At 35.3% G+C, this 24,577-nt stretch overlaps 8 protein-coding genes and 5 non-coding genes across 14 annotated transcripts; 3 read left to right on the top strand and 10 right to left on the bottom strand.

The window, feature by feature from the left end:
• The first annotated feature begins 98 nt into the window (after positions 1 to 98).
• On the top strand, positions 99 to 1,599 carry LOC104782828 (ras-related protein RABA5c). Its single transcript, XM_010507870.3, has 2 exons — positions 99 to 637; positions 1,034 to 1,599. Exons 1-2 carry the CDS (start codon positions 301 to 303, stop codon positions 1,342 to 1,344), a joined length of 648 nt encoding a protein of 215 aa, XP_010506172.1. The 5' UTR covers positions 99 to 300; the 3' UTR covers positions 1,345 to 1,599.
• Positions 1,600 to 2,050: 451 nt separating this feature from the next.
• Positions 2,051 to 3,846, bottom strand: LOC104782827 (pirin-like protein 2). Its single transcript, XM_087511878.1, has 7 exons — positions 3,580 to 3,846; positions 3,441 to 3,490; positions 3,262 to 3,300; positions 3,137 to 3,165; positions 2,988 to 3,050; positions 2,788 to 2,888; positions 2,051 to 2,694 (listed from the first exon to the last, which is right to left on the bottom strand). Exons 1-7 carry the CDS (start codon positions 3,759 to 3,761, stop codon positions 2,196 to 2,198), a joined length of 963 nt encoding a protein of 320 aa, XP_087368004.1. The 5' UTR covers positions 3,762 to 3,846; the 3' UTR covers positions 2,051 to 2,195.
• Positions 3,847 to 6,466: 2,620 nt separating this feature from the next.
• LOC104782826 (uncharacterized) lies at positions 6,467 to 10,099 on the bottom strand. Its single transcript, XM_010507867.3, has 6 exons — positions 8,645 to 10,099; positions 8,297 to 8,492; positions 8,131 to 8,203; positions 6,969 to 7,018; positions 6,746 to 6,859; positions 6,467 to 6,654 (listed from the first exon to the last, which is right to left on the bottom strand). Exons 1-6 carry the CDS (start codon positions 8,961 to 8,963, stop codon positions 6,537 to 6,539), a joined length of 870 nt encoding a protein of 289 aa, XP_010506169.1. The 5' UTR covers positions 8,964 to 10,099; the 3' UTR covers positions 6,467 to 6,536.
• On the bottom strand, positions 7,261 to 7,346 carry LOC147946361 (small nucleolar RNA Z122). The gene has a single exon (XR_015597964.1). It is a non-coding gene; the product is annotated as a small nucleolar RNA Z122 (small nucleolar RNA).
• Positions 7,424 to 7,510, bottom strand: LOC147946360 (small nucleolar RNA Z122). Its single transcript, XR_015597965.1, has one exon. It is a non-coding gene; the product is annotated as a small nucleolar RNA Z122 (small nucleolar RNA).
• On the bottom strand, positions 7,585 to 7,671 carry LOC147946359 (small nucleolar RNA Z122). The gene has a single exon (XR_015597968.1). It is a non-coding gene; the product is annotated as a small nucleolar RNA Z122 (small nucleolar RNA).
• On the bottom strand, positions 7,745 to 7,831 carry LOC147946358 (small nucleolar RNA Z122). The gene has a single exon (XR_015597967.1). It is a non-coding gene; the product is annotated as a small nucleolar RNA Z122 (small nucleolar RNA).
• Positions 7,912 to 7,999, bottom strand: LOC147946357 (small nucleolar RNA Z122). Its single transcript, XR_015597966.1, has one exon. It is a non-coding gene; the product is annotated as a small nucleolar RNA Z122 (small nucleolar RNA).
• LOC104782825 (3-isopropylmalate dehydratase small subunit 2) lies at positions 9,153 to 10,072 on the bottom strand. The gene has a single exon (XM_010507866.3). The coding sequence runs from the start codon at positions 10,070 to 10,072 to the stop codon at positions 9,296 to 9,298; it is 777 nt and encodes a 258-aa protein (XP_010506168.1). The 3' UTR covers positions 9,153 to 9,295.
• Positions 10,100 to 10,472: 373 nt separating the features above from the next.
• LOC104782824 (3-isopropylmalate dehydratase small subunit 1) lies at positions 10,473 to 12,031 on the bottom strand. The gene is made up of 2 exons (XM_010507865.3): positions 11,124 to 12,031; positions 10,473 to 10,622 (listed from the first exon to the last, which is right to left on the bottom strand). The coding sequence occupies exon 1, from the start codon at positions 11,895 to 11,897 to the stop codon at positions 11,139 to 11,141; it is 759 nt and encodes a 252-aa protein (XP_010506167.1). The 5' UTR covers positions 11,898 to 12,031; the 3' UTR covers positions 10,473 to 10,622; positions 11,124 to 11,138.
• Positions 12,032 to 12,044: 13 nt separating this feature from the next.
• LOC104782823 (prolyl 4-hydroxylase 1) lies at positions 12,045 to 15,221 on the top strand. Of its 2 annotated transcripts, none has more exons than XM_010507864.3 (12): positions 12,045 to 12,322; positions 12,569 to 12,616; positions 12,898 to 12,954; positions 13,136 to 13,188; positions 13,393 to 13,458; positions 13,730 to 13,804; positions 13,951 to 14,025; positions 14,112 to 14,182; positions 14,283 to 14,334; positions 14,499 to 14,588; positions 14,736 to 14,828; positions 14,959 to 15,221. In XM_010507864.3, exons 1-12 carry the CDS (start codon positions 12,100 to 12,102, stop codon positions 15,064 to 15,066), a joined length of 1,011 nt encoding a protein of 336 aa, XP_010506166.2. In that variant the 5' UTR covers positions 12,045 to 12,099; the 3' UTR covers positions 15,067 to 15,221. The 2 variants fall into 2 exon arrangements, 1 of the variants encoding a protein (XP_010506166.2); XR_015597681.1 differs by having other exon boundaries at positions 12,088 to 12,322; positions 14,278 to 14,334.
• Positions 15,222 to 17,423: 2,202 nt separating this feature from the next.
• Positions 17,424 to 21,590, top strand: LOC104782822 (signal peptide peptidase-like 3). Its single transcript, XM_010507862.3, has 14 exons — positions 17,424 to 17,704; positions 17,907 to 18,065; positions 18,171 to 18,282; positions 18,366 to 18,485; positions 18,641 to 18,795; positions 19,051 to 19,227; positions 19,325 to 19,359; positions 19,443 to 19,599; positions 19,799 to 19,852; positions 19,927 to 20,019; positions 20,408 to 20,550; positions 20,721 to 20,791; positions 20,967 to 21,050; positions 21,137 to 21,590. Exons 1-14 carry the CDS (start codon positions 17,552 to 17,554, stop codon positions 21,244 to 21,246), a joined length of 1,623 nt encoding a protein of 540 aa, XP_010506164.1. The 5' UTR covers positions 17,424 to 17,551; the 3' UTR covers positions 21,247 to 21,590.
• Positions 21,591 to 22,431: 841 nt separating this feature from the next.
• On the bottom strand, positions 22,432 to 23,303 carry LOC104782820 (transcription factor IBH1). The gene has a single exon (XM_010507860.2). It carries the CDS (start codon positions 23,166 to 23,168, stop codon positions 22,686 to 22,688), a length of 483 nt encoding a protein of 160 aa, XP_010506162.1. The 5' UTR covers positions 23,169 to 23,303; the 3' UTR covers positions 22,432 to 22,685.
• Positions 23,304 to 24,577: the final 1,274 nt, after the last annotated feature.

Below are 24,577 nucleotides of genomic sequence, written 5' to 3'. Positions count from 1 at the left end.
TTTTTTTCTTCTTCTTTTGAAACAACATTTTTATAGAAAATTAAATCTCTTTTCTTCAACAATTTTTAGATAAACTTATTAATAAAAAATCAGATTTTGTTTTATTTTTTTAACAAGAAAAATATTACTAATGATGGAAATATAAATTGAGTGTCACAGAGAAACAAGTAACCTACTAATAAAAAAAAGCTTCCATTAATCTCTCTCTCTCTCTTTCTCTTTCTCTTTCTCTCTCACACTCTTCCTAACACAAAGGCGTTAGTTAATACAGAGAAGAAGACGATCGAGAGAGAGAGAGAGATGTCGGACGACGACGACGAGAGAGGTGAAGAGTACCTCTTCAAGATTGTTATCATCGGTGATTCCGCCGTCGGAAAATCCAATCTCCTCACTCGCTACGCCCGCAACGAGTTCAATCCCAATTCCAAAGCAACCATCGGCGTCGAGTTCCAGACTCAGAGCATGGTCATCGACGGCAAAGAGGTCAAAGCTCAGATTTGGGATACCGCCGGTCAGGAACGCTTCCGCGCTGTTACCTCTGCTTATTACCGTGGCGCCGTCGGTGCTCTCGTCGTCTATGACATCACTCGGAGCTCCACTTTCGAAAACGTCGGTCGCTGGCTCGATGAGCTCAACAGTATGTCTTTTCTTAGATCCCTGAGTTTGCTGCTTCATTCTGTGAGTGAGATCTGAGCGTTGATTTCGATTTGGATTTAGATTTAGATTTCGATTGGAGTAGGAACCGGATTTGGAATTTGATGATTAGGTGCGAAATTTGTAGGATTGAATCATTGCGATACTGATGCTTCTAATGAGAATGTTTAGATCTGAAAGATTTATGTAGATGATGACTTCATTAGACTTTGATTCAAAGCCAAGTCAAAGTTATCTAATTCATTAAGGTTTCTAATTAGGTCAGAGATGTAATGATTGTTTAGTAGAATTTGTGATGAACATTGGATCTGTATATATACTCTACTGAGCTTTAAAGGTTGTGATAAGTTTGGGTTTATGATGAATCTTTTTGTTGCAGCTCATTCTGATACAACAGTAGCAAAAATGCTAATTGGAAACAAGTGTGATCTCGAGAGCATAAGAGCTGTAAGCGTTGAGGAAGGCAAAAGCCTTGCGGAGTCAGAAGGTTTGTTTTTCATGGAGACATCTGCGTTGGACTCAACCAATGTGAAGACGGCTTTCGAGATGGTTATTCGCGAGATCTATAGCAACATGAGTCGAAAGCAACTGAACTCTGATTCTTACAAAGAGGAACTATCAGCGAATCGTGTTAGCTTGGTCAAGAACGATAACGAAGGAACAAAGACTTTCTCTTGCTGTTCGAGGTAACAACATCTTTGTTTGGTTTTCGGGTTGAATCGTGTTCTCCCTTTAACTTATATAGAAAAAGACAAAAGAGACATTATTTTATAGCTCTCAATTTGAATGAAGTTAAAGAAAAAAAGGATTTTTGAGTTTCTTTGTTACAGATACAGAAGAAATTGGATAAGAAGTGTATAAGTTATTATGTACTCTCATTTCTACGTCCTACTTTGTAACTTTTGTAAACTTACAGAGTTGTTATATCAATTTTTATATTTTCCAGTTGGTCTTTACAGAGTGTTATATCAGTTTTTATAGTTTAATCATAATGTTGAACTTGAATTTGATCTTGATTCTATTATTTTTATAAATAGAAGAGTTGAATAGCAATTTGAGATCAATTATTTAGAAAAGTTTATATATTCTGTAATCAGCATCACAAAAAATGATAATGTCACAGTTTTTCTTATGTAGTAACAAATAAGTTTAAAGTAACAATCATGTTTATGTCACTTCACCATGTTAATATACGCGTTTGGTAATCAACAATTGTTTCGTCTCTGTCTTATTCACATTCAGACATTCTAAGAAAGTAAGAATCATTGAAAGTGTCTTATGCTTTCTTCATATACCAATATATAATTAGTATGAACAGTTTGTAATTTAGACTTAATTGTGGAAGAACTTGCTAATGATGACTACTAGGTTGGAACTGAAAAAAAAGTCAGCCTCGGATTTAATGGGTTCCCACCCACAAATTTAGCAAAGGATATTAAAAATACATGTTTATAGATTTTCATTTTATTATTGTCCAAATTAGAAACACACATAAAATAAAATAAAGTAGAACAAAATAAAATAGTGATTATTAGGGTCTCTTATTGTGACCTCCAATGCTTAGCCATCTCGAAACCATTCTTACCATAATGATAATCTTCAATGGTCATATCAATCTCAGCTTGAGTATTCATCACGAACGGACCGTATTGAACCACCGGTTCACCAATCGGTTCTCCAGCTATCAACACAAACCTCAATATCTTCGAAGATGACTTGTTCCACGCGCTAACACCATCATTCCCTGGTCCGAACACCACAACGTTGTGTGCCGAAACAGGGGAAGCGTTAGAGGACCCGAAAACGCAGCCACCTTCACCGCTTTCTAGAACGTAAGCAAACGCGTTCCATGATTCAGGAACGTTCTGGTGGATGTGAGCTCCTGGTTGGAGAGTAAAATCAAGAAACATAGTAGGTGTTCTCGTGTAAACAGGGGATTGGATTCCCATTGATTCTCCTGCTATGACTTTGACTTCAACACCGTTTGCTTCAGCTCTTGGTATGTCTGAATGCGACAGTTCTTGGTAGTTTGGTTCTATCCTGTCGAAACCAAGTCAAGAAAGAAAGAATCAGTTTCCGGTTTAGAAACTCCAAATATGTATATGTGGAATATGAGAGAGTTGGTTTATTTACATTTTCTCATTGGAGGAAAGATTGATCCAAAGTTGTAAACCTTTGTTTATTTCTTCTTCAGGCATTTCAGAATGAATGATTCCTCTTCCTGCAGTCATCCACTGTGAAAACAAAAAGTCAAGAAGCTTATTTAAGTATTTAAAATCGTTGAATATTGAATAATTAAAGTGTTGAATCTGATTTTTTATTTTGTAAAATACCTGAACATCACCAGCATAGATTGTACCCTTATGGCCTTTGAAGTCTTGGTGAGTGATTCCTCCCTAAACCAATATTTTTAATTCGTGTAAGATAATTTCAAAAAGTTTTAGAAAAGATTCATAATCACAAGAATGTTTTATATAAATACCTCTAGTACGTATGTAACAGTTTCAAAACCTGTTCATCATAATTTCCACAAAATGTTAGAGAACATTAGATAAAACATAAAAAAAATGGTGTCTATGTCATCTATATATGTAATGTGATATTGACCTCTGTGAGGATGATCAGGGAATCCAGCTGGAGGCGAAACTGCTCCAAAGAGAGAAGAAAAAACAGAGTAAATACTTGTTTTATGATGGATAATAAAGAAATAAAAATGACTGCTTATTTTAATGGATAAATAAATAAATAAAATGGTTGGCTTGCAAAGGCAATTTTCAAGAATATACCGGAGAATTCATCTAGCATCAAGAACGGATCCAACAACTTTTGCTCACTCCTGAATTCATAAAAAAAAAAAAAAAAAAAAAACCTATAAAATCTCTCAAGAGTTGAAAAATCATTGAAGAAGAAGAGAGAATAAGGAACCTGGAAATGCCGCGTCTAACGACGGCTCCATCGCCTTCTTTCTGAAGCTTAGCGAAGACTTTCTTGATAACAGGTCTTGACACGAAATCTTGGGAAGAAGAAGACATTGATCTGATGTTGGTAAACCTAAATGAAAACAAACCTCCAAGCGAATTTGCTCTGTTTATAGCAGCAGCTCTCATATACTTTAGTAAAATCTCCTCTTGTGTTTTCTTCTCGGTACTAACTAAGTATATAAAACGAATTTGGATGAGTGTGTGTTTGGGTATGTGATTCTGTGTGGCTATTTATAGAGAGACTAGAGAGAGGATCAAGACGGCTTTGAATGGTTTGTGGGTCCTCCTAATGGGGCTTCAAAAAAAGCATACACCGCCGCATTGTTTGGAACCTACACGGGATGCATTGTGTCATCCTCACGTCATTATGATCCAACCTTTTTAATTCTACTCTAGTAGTATTTTCTGATATAAATAAGTTTTTTATCTCCAAATATTGAGTAATTCTCTAGTTTCCAATCTGGCTTTTGATTTCTATTTTTTTCAGTATGTCATATTAAAGTCGAATGATCCATTAACTATATTGATACTGAAACTTTTTTTTCTTTTGGGTAGAGGAGACAAAGTAAAAAAGTTTTTGAGCTATGAGATAGTGAAAAGGTAAAAGACTTTAATGTTTTAAATTTTTTTTTTTTTTTACCAATCTGATTTGATAATTTCGGATAAATCCTCAATTATAGAAGTTTTAAAATATGGAACCTCGAAGACCAGTTCAAAAGTGAAACGAAACAAGAGATTATCTCTAGACTTTCTAGTACTAAGCCAACGTGTAACTTGGGGACATGACACGTGTAACATTTGCATACATAGTCACATATGTAACCTTGACGTCATCAAAATTTGGGGTACAGAAACAAATATTATCATCTAATCTAATTCGCATGAATTAAAAACTGGCAAGTAATGCGTTCGCATTTAGAAATATCAGAAACACAAAAAAATGACTCAATGCTAACGTCATAGGAATAAAAAGTTGTCACTTTCGATACGAATGATTTTGCCATCATCAGAAATGACTCCGTATTCTTTTCTTTCCATCAGAAACATTAAGGAAGAATCGAATTGCTTTTCTCTTTTTCTTTTTCTTAATTTTGTGTGGTAAAATAAAAATTTACGAAGAAAGTTTTTCATCACCTTGTCAAATCTTAGTAGTTTATCATTCTTTAAATAAACTTTATCGCTAGAGCTCTTGATAGTATCTCATTTTGGTTACATATATAACATATGTACATTGTTGTAAATGATCAAAGATGTAGGTAGAGGCACTCTTGTAGTTTCCCTTAATCGATGTCTAATGTCGGTATTGCTCGACTCATAAATGATACTATGTTTTTGCGCTTAGATTGGCTTTCCATGATCAGTAGCTAGTCTTTACCACACTTAAGCCTGCATGGATGACTTCCCTCCACGCTTTTGCAGTTTGAAGCCACAAATAGCTAATCCAAAAAAACAAAAATGTGACATATAATATGCCTAAGCAATACGTGTGCTTTAAAATACACAAATAGACATTAATTATCGACTTAATGAGTATCGATGAATTGTTTTTTCTCCTTTGCCAAAAAAAAAAAAAAAACTATATTAAGATGGACCCGCTGCTTAATATTTTAAGAACATCCAATTATTACACACTTCCTCGTTTCTGTTTGCCAGTAGGCTACCTAATCATATGGAAAAAAGGATAAAGTTAACCTCATTTTTAAACTTATGAGTGATATATATACTGATAACTGATATGTATGTAAACTATACAATTAAAAAAAAAAAAAAAACAACTATGAATGAACCACTCAAAAACATCTACTTCGACAATTTTAATCTGTTATTATGGCTGGTTAAAAATGATCATAATACACATAATTAAAATCTTAATGAGTTACAAATATATGAGGTGTAATATAGAGGATCTGAAACCATTTCAAATTTATATCAATAATGCTATAGGAAGTCTTATATTTCTTTGAATATATCAACAGACATAAGATATGGAACAAAACCAATACACGACCACGATTTGACTAACATTTAATGTAATTATCAATCATTATGAAAAAAATAGGATTGAGAATAACATACCCATTAAGTCGTTCAGTTGACATTTTTACTCTACAATATAGGTGCCTTCACAAGCAACAACACTAATCAAATAGAGCTATGAACTGTATACTAAAAAGCAAAGCCATGAGAAATCTACATTATCTTGAAAGTATGTTATAATGGGATCATTATATATGCTTCATCTTTCACAAAACTTTAAAAAAAAGGAGACTAGTTTGAATGTTTCTTGTTTAATGGAAAGTTCTAAAGTCAAACATCTAGAAGCTCTTTGGGTGGTGTTTCCACTATTTTCTGCATTTGTGGGATCTTCTTCCCCACCCATCTATTGGACAAACCCACAATCCCAAAACACACAAACACACTTTCTCAGAGATGTATACATATATAGATAATATTACTCCTTTTTATTATTCATTTGACTTTGAGAGTTTTTTTTCTTTCAGTGTGCCTTAGTGCACTACTTTTAACCCATAACGAACACTAATACAATATTGCATTTCTCTCACAAGCTAAATTGATGAATTCTCTCACAAGCTAATTGATGAATTCTCTCTCTCTCCCTCTCTCTATCGTACAACAGATCAAGTATTTCAAAACCAGAGCAAAGTGGTTGTCTTCGGAATACAATTTACTTGTAGTAATGATACGGTTTCAATCCATTACAATTTTATGCATGTGAAACATTGCAAAGGTTGCTTTTCGCTGCATTAGTTAGCTCGATCTAAGAATCTCATAACCGTGTTATGTTAGAATTCTTTGAAAAATCTCAGAGGTAAAAAAACAGATAAGTATAGATTTAATTTGATGATTCTTTGGAATTTGATACAATTAAGGAACAGTCACTTATTTTTTCTTCTTCTTTAGGTTTGGAGCAGGCTTTGGACCATACATGCAGACACGTAGTCTTCCTTCTAAGACTCTCTGATGGAAGCAGTTTTTATACAAATCCCAAAATTCATCTCTGCATATATCAAACCAAAACAAAAATCAGAAAACAATTCCTTGACGTATGTGGCTAATTAAGGCCAATGGGTCAGTGGAAGAAACCAGACCTGACTTGCGGCAATGTGAATAAGGAAAATCCCTTGACGTCTGTGTGCATATCGAGCACAATCATATCTAACCGTGTAAGTCCTAATGCCTCTATATCGATTAGCTTTTTGATTCTGCACAGTAAAGTAAGAAAACAATCAGAAACTAGGGGAAGAAGGATATGAAGATATAAGTTGAGAGACGATGAAATTTGATACAAGTCAAGTGATAAGATTTACTAACCTACTTGGTGTACCGCTCCCAATATTAACCCGTTTCTTCAACAAAGTTACCTGCACCGCAATGAATTTGAGTTAATAATTTGAATCATATAACATATGAGACTGAGAAATCTAAAACAGAGTTGAGAACACAATACACAAACAATGATTTTGAAAAACATTGCTTCTTTATAAGAGACTTTCATTTAAAGACCAAAGCAGAAGCCATTGATTCCAAGTTCAAATCAAAACAAAAGCTAGGATGTGAGATTTTTACTATAGTCTTATATGCAAATAAGGAAACAAAAACAAGAGCTGGGATCAGACTGACGTGCAAATATTTTGTTCAGCATTGCAAAATGCCTATGAAATATTGATATATTTATCATCATGTCCCAGACTCTTACCATCGGAAAAAATAGAAAGAGAGGGATGAAAAACATGAGTATATGCAACAATGCTTAATGAAGGATACATGATGGGATCAGACTGACGTGCAAATATATTTATTCAGCATTGCATGTGCCTATGACATAGTGATATATCTTATCATCACTTCCCAGATCCTTCACATGAATTTAAGAAAAAAAAGAAATGAACTACATGAGTATGCACCAACTCTTATGTTTTATAAATATTACAGGATCATACTGACGTGCAAATATGTTTGTTCAGCATTGCAAGTGCCTATGACATATTGATATATCTTATCATCACTTCCCAATTGCTTCACATGAATTAAAGAAGAAAGAAATGAACTACATGAGTATGCACCAACTCTTAATGTTCTATAAATATTGCAGGATCAGACTGACGTGCAAATATGTTTGTTCAGCATTGCAAGTGCCTATGACATATTGATATATCTTATCATCACTTCCAAAAACCTTCACATGAATTGTAAGTCGAAGAAGAAAGAAATGAACTACATGAGTATGCACCAACTCTTCACGTTATACATATATAGTGGGATCAGACTGACGTGCAAATACATATTTATCTGCAGAGCAATTAGCCTTAGAGATTTTCGTATTTTTGTCATCACATCCCATTGTTCTCTATGAACCAAAACAAAGATTCCATAACGAAAAAGCTCAACATGGTATTTTTGTTCTCTATTCTCTGTACGCTTTGAATTAAGTTCACTCCTCAATAGACAAATCATTATAAGAATAGAACACTACCTGTTCCTCAACCTTCAAATGCTTTGAGAACAACTTCACTGCTGGACATTGCTTAGTAAGCGAATGCAAACCCCTACAGATATGAGACAGGACATAGTCTAAGTACCTTTGTATTCAATCAATCAATAACAAAAGATACAAATACAAAAAATTTACATTGATATACCTTAGAAGTTCCAAAGATCTCAAAGCAGAGGAACTAATGACGAGAACAGATGGGTTTCCAGGATCAATATTTCCTTCAAGTGTCTCTCCTTCACAAAGACTCTCTCTCCATGAAGATCCACAAGACATCTTTATATGCTCTCCCAAGTTGCTTACATCTTGGGGCAATCTCTGAGGTAACTCAACTACACACGTATCTGCAATCAACAAGACAAGCTCCAGTTTATCAGAACTTGGGAAAAACTTGTGAATTGATAAGCCGAATCAACAATCAAACCCTCAAGATATTACTTAAACAGAGAAGCTTATAGAAACAGAGCTCGGATAGAAAGAAAAAAAAAGGACGAACCTTTAATGGAATCGAGCTCTAAAGAAGAAACTCGTATACCAATGGCGGATTCAAGCAGATTTAGAAAGTAGCTAAGCTGCTCAGCGGCAGATACGGGTTCTGGTATCAGAACATCTTCGTCGTCCTCAATGGTCTTATAAAAGGTAGGCTCTTTCGACTTCTTACTCTTCTTCTTTTTCTTCTCAATGGTCTTATCAAAGGTTGGAGCTTTCGACTTCTTAGTCTTCTTCTTCTTCAAATCTTTCTTCGGACCCAGTGATCGATTCCGATTTCTTTTAGGGTTTTTATTGGCGGAGGGTTTTACCTCTGTGATTGCCATGTTTTTTTCCAGTGTATGGTGGATACAATGGAGAAGAAGAGCGGCGTTATAAAGAGTCACACCCAAATTTAGGTTTAGCCATGTTCTGTTTTTTTGAACCAAGCGCTTATTAACGGTTCTTTTATACCGGTTGTTAAACCGTCCAATTTCCCAATAACCATAACAAATTGGTCGAAATTACTTAACCAATTCGATAAATTGACCTTTTGATTTCTTATTCTTTAAGGTAACAACACCAATATTACTAAAAACAAACAAACAAGTTAAAGAAAAATAGAGAAACTCTAAACACACATAACAGAGAAGAACATAATGATTTTGTGGAAGATGATTTAAGTTAATGATGGAATCATTCCCATCATTCTCGCATAAGAAAAAATACCACCAGCGTCAATAACCGGTCCTGCATCACCGATCGACTTCAGATTATAGTTTTTCCCGGTTGTGTGATTAGTCAACAAACCACCAGTTTCAGTCAGCTCGATCGTCACCGTGTCTCCAGTCTTACACTCGTCACATACTCTAACCTCTGACTCTAACGGGAACACCTCTCCTGTAGCCACAGAGTTACGGAAAAAGATCCTTGCGTAAGACTGAGCAACTATGGCTTTAGCTCCAGCTGCTCCGAGACAGACTGGAGCGTGTTCACGCGACGATCCGCAACCAAAGTTTTCTCCACCGATTATGATCGAGTACTTTGATCTGTTCTCTCCTGGCTCAACGTACCGGGTTTTGTGGAAGTCTGGGAGACCGGAGAGAGCGTGACCAGCGATCTCGTCACGTTCTTGTTGGTTAGTTGGGAAGGTGCAAGCAGCTCCTGCTGGGATGATCTGGTCGGTGTCTATGTTGTCTTTCAAGACATAGCAGAGACCGTGGAAGGTGGTGTTGGCTACGGCTTCGTTAGACTCGGATCCTGCAGCGGCAGCACGTGGGATGATGGTCATGGAGGATTTGCCACGTGAAGTGAGGGAGATAGAGGAGGGGGTGAAGGAAGTGGAACCGTTGATTTTGAGGAAAGAAGAAGATTGGAAAGGAGCCAAGGAAGAAGAACGTTTGATTGATAAGGAAGGTAAGACTTGGGGCAATGTAGCAAGAGAAGAAGACGCCATTGTTTCTCTTTACTTTGGTGAGTGAATGATAGAGCTAACGAAGGGGAAGAATATATAAAAGGGGAATTGTTAGCACCCTTCTATTTACAAAAGTGCCATTTAGAATCCCAAACGTGCGTTTTGAGACACTTGGGTAGGTCACGGTGATACAAACACTAGAAAGGGATGCCCGAAAAGAAAATTTAATAGTATTTCTTTATATTTAATGACAAAAATGTGCTAGAACATTTTGTTATATGAGAGAAAAGCAGAGCTCTTGTTCTGTTGTTATGACCGGAGGAATATGATACTGTATTTAGTGGAAGAGATGAGAGAAAACGTTGTTTCAAAAGGGAAACTATGCAATTTTTAGAAACGATGGGAACATCCAAAACGTAGAGAAGAAACTGACAGAGAAAGCTAAACCCAACAGTCATATATATTCATAAAGCATAAAAAACAGATTCATAAGCTCTTGCAAACATACATCTTATTGTTTTTTTAATTTATTATTATTGAATCACACGATGTAAGACCCTTGATGAGACCTCTCATGCCCATGGATTGACCCCTGCCAAACAAGTAAAACAAAAAGACAATATGAGACAGAGGAGAGACATCCAAATCATGGAATGAAGAAGGATGTTTTGTTCTACTATTGGACAATGGACACTTTAGTCTAATCAACGGATGTGAACATGAAAAAAGCAGCAAAATAAACAACCAACAACTTAACTTCTACACAAGTTCAACACCCTCAACAACTACAACCTAGAGAAGCTCATGTTTTTGTGCCTAATTGAACAAATGAAATGATAAAAGTAAGTCTTTAAGTGTAAAAAGAACGAAATTTGGAACACTTTATAAACGATTAAGCCTAGAAACAGTCATTATTATCTCCTCACACAAAACCAGAATCCCTACTAGAGCGTTCTCTTTCTTACACTATGATGTTCTGCATCATCAAGTGTCAAGCTTCCTAGATTATGCCACAATTAAATCTCATTCCAATATCAACTAACAATCCTAATCTCATACACAACTGAGAGTATTGGTTTAAAATCATACATACCTTGATAAGGCAAGATCAGGGAGCAGCAGAAGGAATCATACCAGCTTTCCTAGCATAAGCAAATATACCTCCAGCATCAATGACAGGTCCAGCGTCACCTATAGCCTTGAGCTTATACTCTTTCCCAGTCGTATGATTAATCAAAATACTATCACCTTCCCTCAACTCAATCGTCGCAACATCCCCTGTTTTACACTCATCACAAACCCTAACTTCCGAATCAAGCGGATAAATCTCACCCGTAGCCACAGAGTTCCTGAAAAAGATCCTAGCGTAAGACTGAGCCACCACCGCTTTAGCTCCCGCCGCGCCGAGACAAACCGGAGCGTGTTCACGAGACGAACCGCATCCGAAGTTCTCACCGCCGATGATGATCGAGTACTTGGTCTTCATCTCACCAGGCTGAACGAATCTCTCCTTGTAAGCAGCTGGGAGACCAACTAGAGCGTGGGAGCCGAGCTTCTCGTACTCGTCTGGATTCGAAGGGACGAGTGTGAGAAACTCAGCGGGAATGATTTGGTCGGTGTCGATGTTGTCACCGACGACGTAGCAGAGTCCATGGAAGGTCTTTCTCTCTTGCGGCTCGGCGGCTGAGCGAGTGACGAAGGATGATGATGCGTTTCGAAACGAAACGAGGGGTTTGAAATCGGGAGCGACGGAGGTGGAATTGAATCTGAGGAATGGAGATCGGAAGGGAACGAAGGAGGAAGAGTTGTTCGGTGAAGATAGGTTTCGTGACAATGTAGGGTTTACAGATTGAAGAGAAGCCGCCATTGTTCTTTGCTTTGCTTTTGGCTGTGGTCGAGACTGATGAAACAAGTCAACAAAAAAAATACGATTTTTATATAAATGGGTCTTTGTTCTTATTTACGAAAATGCCACTCTCCTTTGTTATTTTATTTTATTTTATTTTTAAAAAAAAAAAGGAAAAAGAAAAGGCATTTTTCTTTTTTAAAGAGGCAAGAGAGAGAGAGACATGCCAAGAAGAAACTCCTCTGACGTTTTTCTCAACAATCAAATCTCTCAAAGCTCCTCTCTTTTTTCTTCTGCAAAAGTACTGCTACTGATCTCTCTCTGTCTCTCCCAAGTTTCTTTTTTTGTGTGTGTGTGTCGGAGATCGAGATCAAGGAGAGACATGGCTCCTGCCATGAAGATCGTGTTCGGTCTCTTGACATTTGTCACTGTCGGAATGATCATCGGTACTCTCTCTCTCTCTCTCTTTCTTTCTCTCTCTATTTATAGTTGTCTACATTTGAATTCGTCTTTCGATCTTCAAAGAGTGGATCTTTTTTGCTTTCTCTCTCGGCCGAGTGGAAGTTGCTTGTCATTGCTTGGAGAATTGGATTGTTTTTATTTGGATACGACTATGAGATTGACTTTATGAGAAAATTGAAACGGCTCTTTGATATAACTCATGAATATTTTGTGTTTCGTGGAATCTGCAGGTTCCTTGTTACAATTGGCCTTTATAAATAGATTGGAAGATTCGTACGGTAAAACCTCTTTCTTTCACTCTCTTTTTTATGTTTATGTGTGTGTTTACTTGTAGATGTTTGTTTTGTGATTGAATTGCATATATGGTGATTTTTTAGCTCTTCTGTAAGGGGTTGTGAGTAAACACTACAATGCCACTGAATCTGTAGGTCTTAATCAGGGATATTTTTTTTTATTGTAGTTTATGTTTTTATACAATGAAGATTGTAATCTTGCTTGTTTCTTTTGTCCTAGTTTTCTTTGATGTATCAGTACCTTCTCCTTCTTCTTTCTTATTCAGGAACTGGATTTCCATCCCTGAGAGGGCTTCGTGGCCAGAACGCCCGTTATCTACGAGGTTCGTGTGATCGTTTCTAGCCAAATATTTATGCCTGCTTGCATATAATAGGTTTACACAACAGTTTCAATTCTGACTATCTGAATCCTAGCTTTAGGATTAGACTCTTCCTAGAGAGCTTAATTTTTGGATATATTATGATACAGAATCGGTTTAATGTCAAGACTCGTTTGTTTTTCAGATGTTTCCCGGTGGGCAAATGACAAAGATGCAGAATTGTTACGGCTTGGCAATGTAAGTCTTGTCATATCCATTTTTGCAATTGTATTATTTTCTCAGTTCCAATGGTTGGCTCAGAATTTCATTTACTGTTATAGTTTGAAATAGTTTTTATTGTCGCATTTCGTAAATATACAATGTATCGTTTTTATTTTGCTTCTGTATTATAGAGGTCCGCTCTGTTTGCGTCCCAGCTAATGTTTATTTGCTTTAGTGCAGGTCAAGCCTGAAGTAGTCAGTTGGTCCCCTCGAATTATTGTGCTCCATGACTTCCTAAGTCCTGAGGTATACACACGCCCCATATATCAATGTTTGTTTTATTGACTTAGCTTTGTAGCATTGAGTTAGCTGATGTTAGGCCTTAAATTAGAGATTAAACGTGTTCTTATCATCTTTATTCTAGCAATGATAAGATGAGATTTGAAAAAAAATAAAAAATCTTAGGCTCATTTTTAAGCATTATCATAAGAATTAGCAAAAGAGTTTTTGGTAGTTTTTTGTCTTTCCAGTAACATATTTTTTTTGTTTTTGTTTCTCCTGATTTGTATATCTGCAGGAATGTGAATACCTAAAAGCAATCGCCCGGCCTCGCCTTCAAATTTCCACTGTTGTTGATGTAAAAACCGGAAAGGTACCTACCTGTCCAAAACTTTTAGTACTTCCACTCTCTGCCTTAAATTGTTCTACTGAATCAATCAAACATTGGACACGAGTAGAAATGCTTTAGTTTTGCCTTCGAATTCTTATCCATTTTCTTATTACTTTCTTATTGCTTAGGGAGTCAAAAGTGATGTGAGGACAAGTTCCGGAATGTTTCTAACTCACGTAGAAAGAAGTTATCCAATAATACAGGTAGGCCACTCTCTAATATCTTTAAAAAGTGTGTCATTTTGATCAACTTGACAGTTTCGTAAATTATTCGTTTGCTATATAATTAGGCAATTGAAAAGCGAATTGCAGTCTTTTCTCAAGTACCAGCGGAAAATGGAGAACTTATTCAAGTTCTAAGGTGCGTTTACAAGTGCAACCTTACTATGTTTTTTTTTTGTAAATTGAAGCAAAGAAAGCTGTTTTCTTGATTTGATGAATCAAAATCTGCTGCAGTGCAGATACGAGCCAAAACAGTTTTACAAACCGCATCACGATTACTTTGCTGACACTGTAAGTCTTCGGTTCTGTTTTTTTATATATCACTGATAAATCTTTAGTGTTTGGTTTGCTCAACAACGTTTAGTTCGATCCTTACTTTATTTTCTAAGAACAATCAATTTGAAACTACATTGTGTTCATCGTTCCTCGTTTCTTGTCTTATGATAACCACACAGTTCAATTTGAAGCGTGGTGGTCAGCGCGTTGCAACTATGCTTATGTATTTAACCGATGACGTCGAAGGAGGAGAAACTTATTTCCCTTTGGTATTAATAATTCTTCTTCTAGTGGATCTCTTTAGCTCTCCAAATTGTTTTCGTTTAATACACAATTGTTTCTTCTCTCTGTTCATGCAAATTAAACCAATGTGTAATATATATATATATATATATATATATGTCTTGGAAATGCAGGCTGGTGATGGTGAATGCACATGTGGTGGCAAAATCATGAAAGGCATCTCGGTTAAACCCACCAAAGGAGACGCAGTTCTCTTCTGGAGCATGGTTTGTTTCTTCAATCTCTCTCTCTCTCTCTCTCTCTCTCTCTCTCTCTCTCTCTCTCTCTTTCTCTCTCTACACAAACAAGAATCATATGGACTGCTTTGTGTTTAATTTCGTCTCATAAATCATTCAGGGACTCGATGGACAGTCAGATCCAAGGAGTATACATGGAGGATGTGAAGTTCTGTCTGGAGAGAAATGGTCTGCTACTAAATGGATGAGGCAAAAAGCTACTTCTTGAAGTACTTAAAACTTATAAAAACAAAAAGGAACCACAGGGACTTATATTGGAAAACTGTCATAGAATCTCAGAGTTTTTATTTACTCTATTTTTGACCCTTCAATTTTAGAATTTATCATTTACATACATAATGGATATGAGGGTTATTTAACAAACATTTCGCCTACCAACAAATCCTTAACTAGACCAGCATAAACTGTTATTTAAAAAAATATTAATATTCATGTAAATGTTACAGAAATCTACAAACAAATGAATTTTTCAAAAATCTATATAGTTCACCCATTTACCTTAAAAAGTATGTTTTTAAAATTGGATTATTCTAAATATATATATTTTTTAAATAGTTATCTAGTAAATAATATTTTCACCAAGAAGACAAATGGAAAGTATGTTTACGAATTGAAGGTTTACTTGTTTAGAGTTAGACTCCTTCGATACAATACGACCAAACGTTTTGTCATAAGTAATTGAGTTAGTAATTTAACATTCATTTTTATTTCTTTCAATATAACATTGAACGTCCATTATGGATTTTGAATAAGAAGAATATATGATAACATTCATCATTCTTACTTATCTAAATTCATCCAACTCAATTTGATTGTTATTGTTTTTGATACGATGGACTAATTGTTTACTCTACTTGATTCACTTGAAAAGGTTAATGCTAAATATTTATATTACCATCCAAATACAGCTCTTTTGGAACTTTAGTTGATGACCATTTGAAAAATTATAATTTGAAATTTCTTTTTGTATAGGTGATGTTATTCTTGTTTTTATGAGCTTTCATATATTGGAGAGTTAGCGCACATCCAATTCATCAATGTTATATAACCTGACTGTTTTTTTACCAATTTGGTTCTTTTGTCTTGACCCAACTGTTTGTATATATATATTGAGAGTTCTAATTCATCTCATTTGCCACATGTTTTATTCACGTTGTTGCTTTCTATCTCTAAAAAGAAAGCAACGACGAGTCCAAAAAATCTATTTTGATACAATCTTCATTCCAAATAATTCAGGATTCAAAAAGGTGAAATAATATTTTATTTTTCAAATTAAAATGCTACCTAAATTCTGTGAAACATCTCAATAAATAAAACAAGATAGTGAATTGTCACATTTCCCTTGCAGTAGACTGCATCCGAAGATCAACACTTTCGATAACAATCGATAGAATTAGGTGAGATCTTAAGCTTTTTCATTTCAAGTTTGTTCCAGAAACATGTCGGCGTTCTGAACCCCTTTCAACAATTCTCTGCAGTTCCTCCAAAGTTGATATAAGAACAGTTGTCACGTTCTCTACATAAACTACACCGTGAGGAAATATTCTATGCATGAGATCAAACTTAGGTGTCTTCAAACCAATTAATATATGTACATACATCACATTACCTTTGGATTTGTTTAAATGTCTAGTTTCAAGCATTTTGCACCTTTCGGTAACAGCAGGTCTACAAGCGATGAAATGTAATGAAATATCAAACGATGAAATATAATGAACAGAATTACAAATCAATAATAAAGTTTTTTTCTGTACAAATTATGAAATTCATAGTCTTGATTTGTATTATTTTTTCATTTTTAAATGCATCTACTTCTTAGAACTGATTTGTATGTATTATTTTAACAAAGTAGATATTTATCTTTGAAGAATTTTGAATTTTAACAAGGAGTTCGATTGATTTAAATTTCAAATTTGCTAATTTTGATATTTTTTCAATAGTTTATTCCCTAATTTTTAAAAATTGGATTATGAATAACTCGAACTAGTGTTTGTTTAGTTTGATGGTAATATTTACCTTCTTACTTTTCATAATTCATCTAATTAAATTTGGATTTTCTTGTTCTTGATGCAATTGATTAATTGCTTATTTGACTTGATTCACTTGAAAAGGTTAATGCTAAATGGTATTTATACATCTCCTTTGTACAAGTAGCTGATGACCATTTTAAATTTTATAATTTGAAATTTCTTGTTGATTAGGAGACTTTTGATTTGATGAGCTTTTATAAAATTCTAAATTTGAATAAACATGTATGACAATTTGCTTACAAGTCAATCAATATTCATAATGTTATATTGTTTTGTTCTATTGGCTTTTTGGTCAAATACAGCGTGGAGATCTTAATTCTGCTCTCAATATTATTGAAGTAGTAGCTGGATTTTTTTTTAATTGTTATTGTTGATACAATACATAACTCAAAAAGAATTATCCAGGGAAAAAAACTTAAGGCAGAGTAACGCACCAAAACAACAATAATATACTTGGAGTGATGTTTAATCAACAATTAAATTAAATTAAACACAAAATTTAAAAGTAAAGCAAACAAAAAAAAAAAAAAGGAAAAAAAAAAAGATGACTATTATGGACCGTCCGATATATATCTCTCACAAGATTTTAACCGCAACTCTTTTCGTCTCTTCTTCTTCTTCTTCTTCTTCACCTTCTCTCCGATTTGCTCCTTCGATTGCGCCATGTCGTCGTTTGATCCGCCGATTCACCGATACTCCGTCGTAGTATTGTTTCTCCTTCTGCTAGTTATTTCAGTAGCGTCGGCCGACGATGTGTCCTGGACTGACGATTCCGGCGGCCTCGAGTCTCCTGGCTGTTCCAATAAGTTCCAAATGGTATAATTCGAGCTTTTGATTCTTTTGGCTTTTCGTGTTCAATCATTCTCTGGTTCACTGGAGTTGATTGATCGACTTTGCTTTATCTATCTTCCGATTTGGGCTCTTTCTCTCTCTCTCTCTCTCTCTCTCTCTCTCTCTCACTCTCGTTAATGCGATTCTATATTTGGTCTCACTGTGTTTAATGTTTCGTTTTATACAGGTTAAGGTCTTAAATTGGGTTGATGGTGTTGAAGGTGACTCAATTACTGGCTTAACTGCTCAATTTGGAGCTTCGGTGCCTTCTGATGCTGATCAAAGTTTCAGATTTCCTGCTGCTTTTGTAGATCCTTTGGACTCTTGTTCCAATCTCTCGTCCAGGGTTAGTTTCTCTCTTCTTGGTTTCTATAATTTGCAATCCATTCTCTTGAATTTTAATGAGCTTGCATCAGATTCATGTGATTTGGGTTTTCATTGTTTGTTCCAGTTTGATGGACATATTGCCTTGTCGATCCGTGGCAATTGTGCTTTCACAGACAAGGCAAAACATGCTGAGGCAGCTGGTGCTTCTGCTCTGTTGGTTATTAATGACAAAGAAGGTTTGGTTTCTCTATACGGTTTTGGATGGAATTGTTTTTCGGGTTTCGTAGCTTTGTTAGTATCTAATTTAGTCTGTTATCAGATCTTGATGAGATGGGATGTATGGAAAAAGATACATCTCTAAATGTGAGCATACCTGTCTTAATGATCTCTAAGGCAAGCGGGGATGCTCTCAACAAGTCTATGGTAGACAAAAAGAGTGGTGAGTCGTTGTGATTTCACAGTTCTGTTGTTTTTCATCCATTAACTATACTTGTTGACCTGTGGATGCTCTACCTCTACTCTACAAATGTTGTAACATCTGGTATTCTTGTAAACCCTCTCTTCTAGGCTAATTCGAATTTCTTGATGATGCAGTTGAGCTTTTGTTGTATGCTCCAAAGCGTCCTGTCGTGGATCTGACGGCTGGATTGTTATTGCTCATGGCTGTTGGAACTGTTGTTGTTGCATCACTATGGTCAGATCTTACAGATCCTGACCAAGCTAATGAATCTTACAGCATATTAGCGAAGGTTAACATCTTTCCAGTCCTTTTTTGGTGTTCTTTGGTAGCTATACTGGAAATTTGTAGTTAAAGCTCTTTTGCGTGCTGTAGTTACATATCATACACAACTAACTGCCTTTTATATTCCTATACACTTAGTGTACAGTATCTTGTAATTTTTTGGACTTGGTGATCAAAACTTCAATTTATTTGACTCTGTAGCTGTTATAATGATGAATTACCGAAATGTCTTTTCAAATAACGAAGATTGATTTTTTTCCAGGAATTTGCTACTGGGACCAGGAAAGATGACCCAGAGAAAGAAATCCTTGATATAAGTGTCACCGGTGCTGTGTTTTTTATTGTAACCGCCTCCATCTTTCTGCTGCTCCTTTTCTACTTCATGTCATCATGGTTTGTATGGGTGCTCACCATATTTTTCTGCATCGGTGGCATGCAGGTAATTTCATTAACATCTGGTAGTTTCGAAATTGTTTATGATATTTATATTGTATATGTGCTTTTCAGTCAGTTTAACAAAGTGGCTGTTGTTTCAGGGTATGCATAACATTATTACGGCAGTTATATTGAGGTATTCTGAACTGTTCCTGATTATTCACTTCTCTCTTTTTCTGGTTAACATTTCTTATGGATATATGTTCGATCCACCTGCAGAAAATGCAGACACCTTGGTCGGAAATCTGTGAATCTCCCTTTGCTTGGGACAATGTCAGTAATGTCGCTTATAGTGAACATAGTTTGTTTGGCATTTGTTATTTTCTGGTTTGTAAAACGGCACACATCGTATTCTTGGGTTGGCCAAGACATTTTGGTAACTCTCGCAGCTCTCTTTTCTTCATCACTAAATGCTTTTTAACACTTTTCCTTTCATTTTTTCTCTATTACTGCTTCAGATTTATTTGTTAACTTAGTTTTATATCCCCCTCTCTCTATAAAGCAAGATGTCATGTAGAGAATTTTTAGTTTCTTGGTTGCACTATGTGAAATATTTATCTTCATATTGTTGACAGGGCATATGTTTGATGATCACTGCCTTGCAAGTAGTTCGATTACCTAACATCAAGGTAGTTTATCTGGTTTGTTATGTAGTGATTTATGATGTTTCTCTGTTATATGCTGATAGTGGTCTGTACTCCAGGTTGCTACTGTACTTCTTTGCTGCGCGTTTGTCTATGACATTTTCTGGGTGTTCATATCACCACTGATTTTTCACGAGAGCGTCATGATTGTGGTGAGTTTCTCTTACAATGTCCGTAATAATCTGTCGTTCCTATTGCTACAGTCAGTAAGCATAGAATTGGGCTTCTTGTGTGATATCATTTTTTCCTACAATTCTGACAAAAAAATGTGCTTCTATATCTGATCTATTATGAAAATTTGGAAGGTATCACTGCTTTATTTGCAGTTTACTTTGTGACACAGAAATCTTGTATGGTCCGTCACAGTACATCAATGCAAAGTTGCAGGGGTGTATTCCTTTGTCGTTTTGTCAACTGCATACACAAATAACTTTATAATTCAATAACCTATCAATAGTATCCAAGTTTATAAGCTGAGTAATCTTTTAGACCATTGCAAGTTAGCTAGTGATATTCTTATTTGAGATTCCTTCTTTGTAGGTTGCCCAAGGGGACAGCAGCAGTGGGGAGTCCATTCCGATGCTATTAAGGATTCCTCGGTTCTTTGATCCTTGGGGTGGTTATGACATGATTGGTTTTGGGGACATCCTCTTCCCCGGTTTGCTCATTTCCTTTGCTTCCAGGTACGTTTAGTCAGTTTTAGATTCAAGAACAAACTTGGAATTCCATCTTTGCCCATACTTTCTCTGAACTGTCTTTTAAATCTCTCAACTCATACATCAGGATTCTTCCTAAACGATTTTCTTGTTCACTCCTCTCCACAATTAATGCTTTCTCTACTCTTTGATCTTAGATATGACAAGATAAAAAAGAGGGTAGTAGTAAATGGGTACTTCCTTTGGTTGACTATCGGCTATGGAATAGGTAAGTCCACGCTTTACTAACTTAGAGTGAACGATCTGAATTCTGTTGTTTTTCCCAACAAGAAAGCAACGTAACCTGTCTTGCTAATCGAGATGGCTGCTTACATGTACAATCTTGAAACTTACATATAGAAAGTAACGTAAGTTGTCTTGTTTCTTCTTGTTATGTTTTGTAGGTCTGTTACTGACATATCTAGGTCTGTATCTTATGGACGGGCATGGCCAGCCTGCGCTTTTATACATCGTTCCCTGCACACTTGGTAAAATCAGAAGCTTGAGTTTCCTTTCCTCCCTCTATTCTCGAACACTCTGTCTTCGAACAAAACCTGACGTGTATTCTCTCTAGGTTTGGTCGTCATACTGGGGTTGATAAGAGGAGAGCTTAAAGAACTATGGAATTACGGCATCGAAGAATCAGAATCTCACACACCGGAGGATCCATTGCCTGCGGCATAATAACATGATTCAACAATCTAATGGGTGTGTTATAAAATCAAACCAGATTAGCTATTCGGCTATTCCCCAAAACATCGAGAGAAGCTTTTATCAGATTTCCATCTGTGGGAGATGCACAAAAGCTGATGTAAGTTTTCTGCAAAGCCAAAGTTAATCGGATACCATAAGTAATTCAAGACACATCGGAAAGTGCACTATATCGTATTTTCTTGTTTTGGGGAAGAAGAAAGAAAGATTCTGTAGTAAGACTTATGACATGTTTGTACAGAGTTTATAAATAACCTTCTCTTGGATTCATCATTTTGTAGTATTTCAAGTATAATGCAAATTCCCTTTTTGTGAAATCATTTTTCTTTTTTACACTTATGGATAAATATAGTATATACTAATTCCATAAAACTTTGAAGTTTTCCAATCTTATTCGACATTTCGACTCATGGAATGGAATTCTAAACGAAACAAATGCACGAATTAATGTTTGATGTGAAATATGTGGAAATTGACCAAACCAGTCTATTTTTATGTACACGTGTATAATAATTGACAAAGTAGGACAATCATATGAAATAGAAGTATGACCAACCTGCATAATATTATTATACGACGTGTTGATAAATCCTTCCAACGGAAGATGTGATTAGAAAGAACACAAATAATCAGTCTTTTGTAGTTTTTTTGTTAATAATGTTGTTATGCTACCATTTGGATTCATTCCGGCATTACTAATTAATGTAGTATTCTAGTGTGTGAGTTAGAAAAAAACTAGAGTACAATGATTTTTCTACAAAATTCTTTAACTTCTAATGTATGTCAAGTACTCAAGTGATACTAGCTAGTTGAAGAAAATAGTCAATTAATTAATATAAGATCATAGATTCAATAAATTATATGTGTATTTATATTTACTAGCTCTACGTATATCATATATGTTTTCAAAAATATTAGCAATCACATATATATGTATAAGCTATACATAAAAATTTTAAGTTATGTTTTATGATAAAAACAAAATATATAATCCATCCATAGAAACATCATTCATGAATTACAATCCTGAGCAACCAAGTATATGCTTTAAAGAGAAGGAAAAAAAAAGAGAGAGAGAGAGAGAGAAGTAGCTAGTGCCTAGCTCCAACAGCAAGTTCACAAGCCCTAATGTTTAAAGCGGCCATATTGCTTAGCATATGATAAATAATAAATCCCCTTTTATCAAAATTCAAGAAAAAAAGAAAAAGAAAAAATCTTTCGTTGCTTCGAGACTAATACATATCCACACATTTCATATATGTATCCTATCTTACACGTATGTTTATATATAAGAATATATATACACATATATATGCGTTATGATTATACCCCAATCCAAATACTATGTATGTGTCGTATCTCTCTCTATATACATCGATCACGTACTGATGATGATGATGATTAGTTGATGATCATTTCGGAGATAAGCCATCAACGAGACACTGCATGACCTTGACCTGCATACTAAGGCACTTGATGTAATGAGCGGTCTCTTCCATCAGCTTTGACGTCTCCATTCCTCCGCCTCCCGGAACAAGATTCCTCAGCCTCTCGGCAGCATCCTCCACCACCGGAGCTCTCTGGTCACTCCTCCTTCGTTTTGACGATATCTTCCACGTCACCTTTCTCTTTCTCCTCGGAAATCTTACGATCTTGTTGTTTCCTTTGGCGGCTCGGCGCAAGAGGGCTCTGCTCCATAGGCGGCTAGTCCCTCCGGCCGCTCTGGCCATGGAAACGTACGCAGCCTTCTTTATCTTCCTCACACGGTAGTTTGTTGTATCCGGTGAATTAAAAAGGTTTTGTATTCTGAGATTTGAGAGGGATTGAAGGAAGTGGATGGCAAAAACGTCTTTTTCAGGGACGTCTGTGTTTATGGTTTTGTCTGCAGAGGCCATTGTTTGGGTTCTTGGAGAAGAGAACTTGAGATTGAGAACCTTTATAAAACTTTTTCGTTTTTTTGGGGAGAATGACACAATATTAGGGTTAAATATAAAAACAAAGAGGTGGAGAGATAGAGAGAGAGAGAAAGAAAGAAAGAGGAATAATATCGTTTATTTTCCTTTTACTTAACCTTTTTTATTTTACAAATATGGTTTTTATGTCACAAGACGCACAACTATTCAAATTATCTATTAAGTTGAAAGTTAATCTCTAGGTAGAGATATTTTCTTAGGATACTTTTTAATCCATGTTTTAATTATGAGTAGGATTGAAAAAAAGAAAACGTGAAGAGATGAAGAAAAATAGATGTGCTAACAGATTGAAATATTGAATTTTGGAGCTTAATTGGTCCGTCGAATTTAGTTGCCTAAAAATATGAGAAATGAAAGTTTGAGTGATAGTTTTCTTTAGTGGAGACAAGATAAATGCAGTTGTATGGTTTACTTTAGGGAGTTTACTAACAACTATTTTAAATTTGTATAATATGTTTCATCAAAAATTGTATAAATAGTAGTTCAAAATATTGGAGAGCTAGTCGTCTGTTGTGGTTTAGTGGATTGGCTGTTAGATTGTTTACTGGTGGATAATTAGATGTGTAATATCATGTTATGTGTTATGATTTTAAAATAAAATGTGAATTATATATTAGCAAAACCCGTGTATTTCGGATAAGTATAATATACACCTTAGGGTTATAAAGTCTTGAATATACATATAAATGTGAAATTAATGGAAAACGATGTTTTGGCTTGAAGAAGAAAAGGTGATGCTAATAGATGAGCAGAACTTGGCCATTTTGAATACATATATTTGACCACTTTGAAATATGTATGTATATATTTGAAATATAACACTATACGAAGATTAATTATATAAATACACTAACATATATGGCATTAATGCTAGCTGTAATATATACATCTCAACTAAAACAAATTATAATTCGGAAGATGTTTACAAGACGCAAATTGATCAAAGCACTTCTGGTTCGTAGCTGTGTTATATATAAACGGAAAAAAGAGCAATTAGGAGCAAACATCAGATTATGGAATAAGATTCCAACCACGATTTTATGTTTATTTGTTTGTTTTTATAAAAAGGTTTAGTGACGAATGCGTATGGATTAATTAACGTGACCAGCTAATAGAGACTATTATGATAATATATTAGGTAAGCTATATGTATTTATGTTAAACCATTAGTTGACAATTAATGACGACTAAGATGGAATGATGGTGGAAAACATCTAAGCTCGTTATCATTACAAAAGAATTAAATTTTACAAAACCCTCCAAATATCAATTAATTGATTCCATTACCTTCTCGATATGATCATAAAAAACATAATTCAAGCCAAAATCCA

Source organism: Camelina sativa, chromosome 4 (assembly GCF_030686135.1).
Source record: "Camelina sativa cultivar CO46 ecotype springtype chromosome 4, ASM3068613v1".
Classification (NCBI taxonomy): Eukaryota; Viridiplantae; Streptophyta; class Magnoliopsida; order Brassicales; family Brassicaceae; genus Camelina; species Camelina sativa.
Note: the sequence above shows the minus strand (reverse complement) of the source record. Positions and strands in the feature narration are given on the sequence as shown.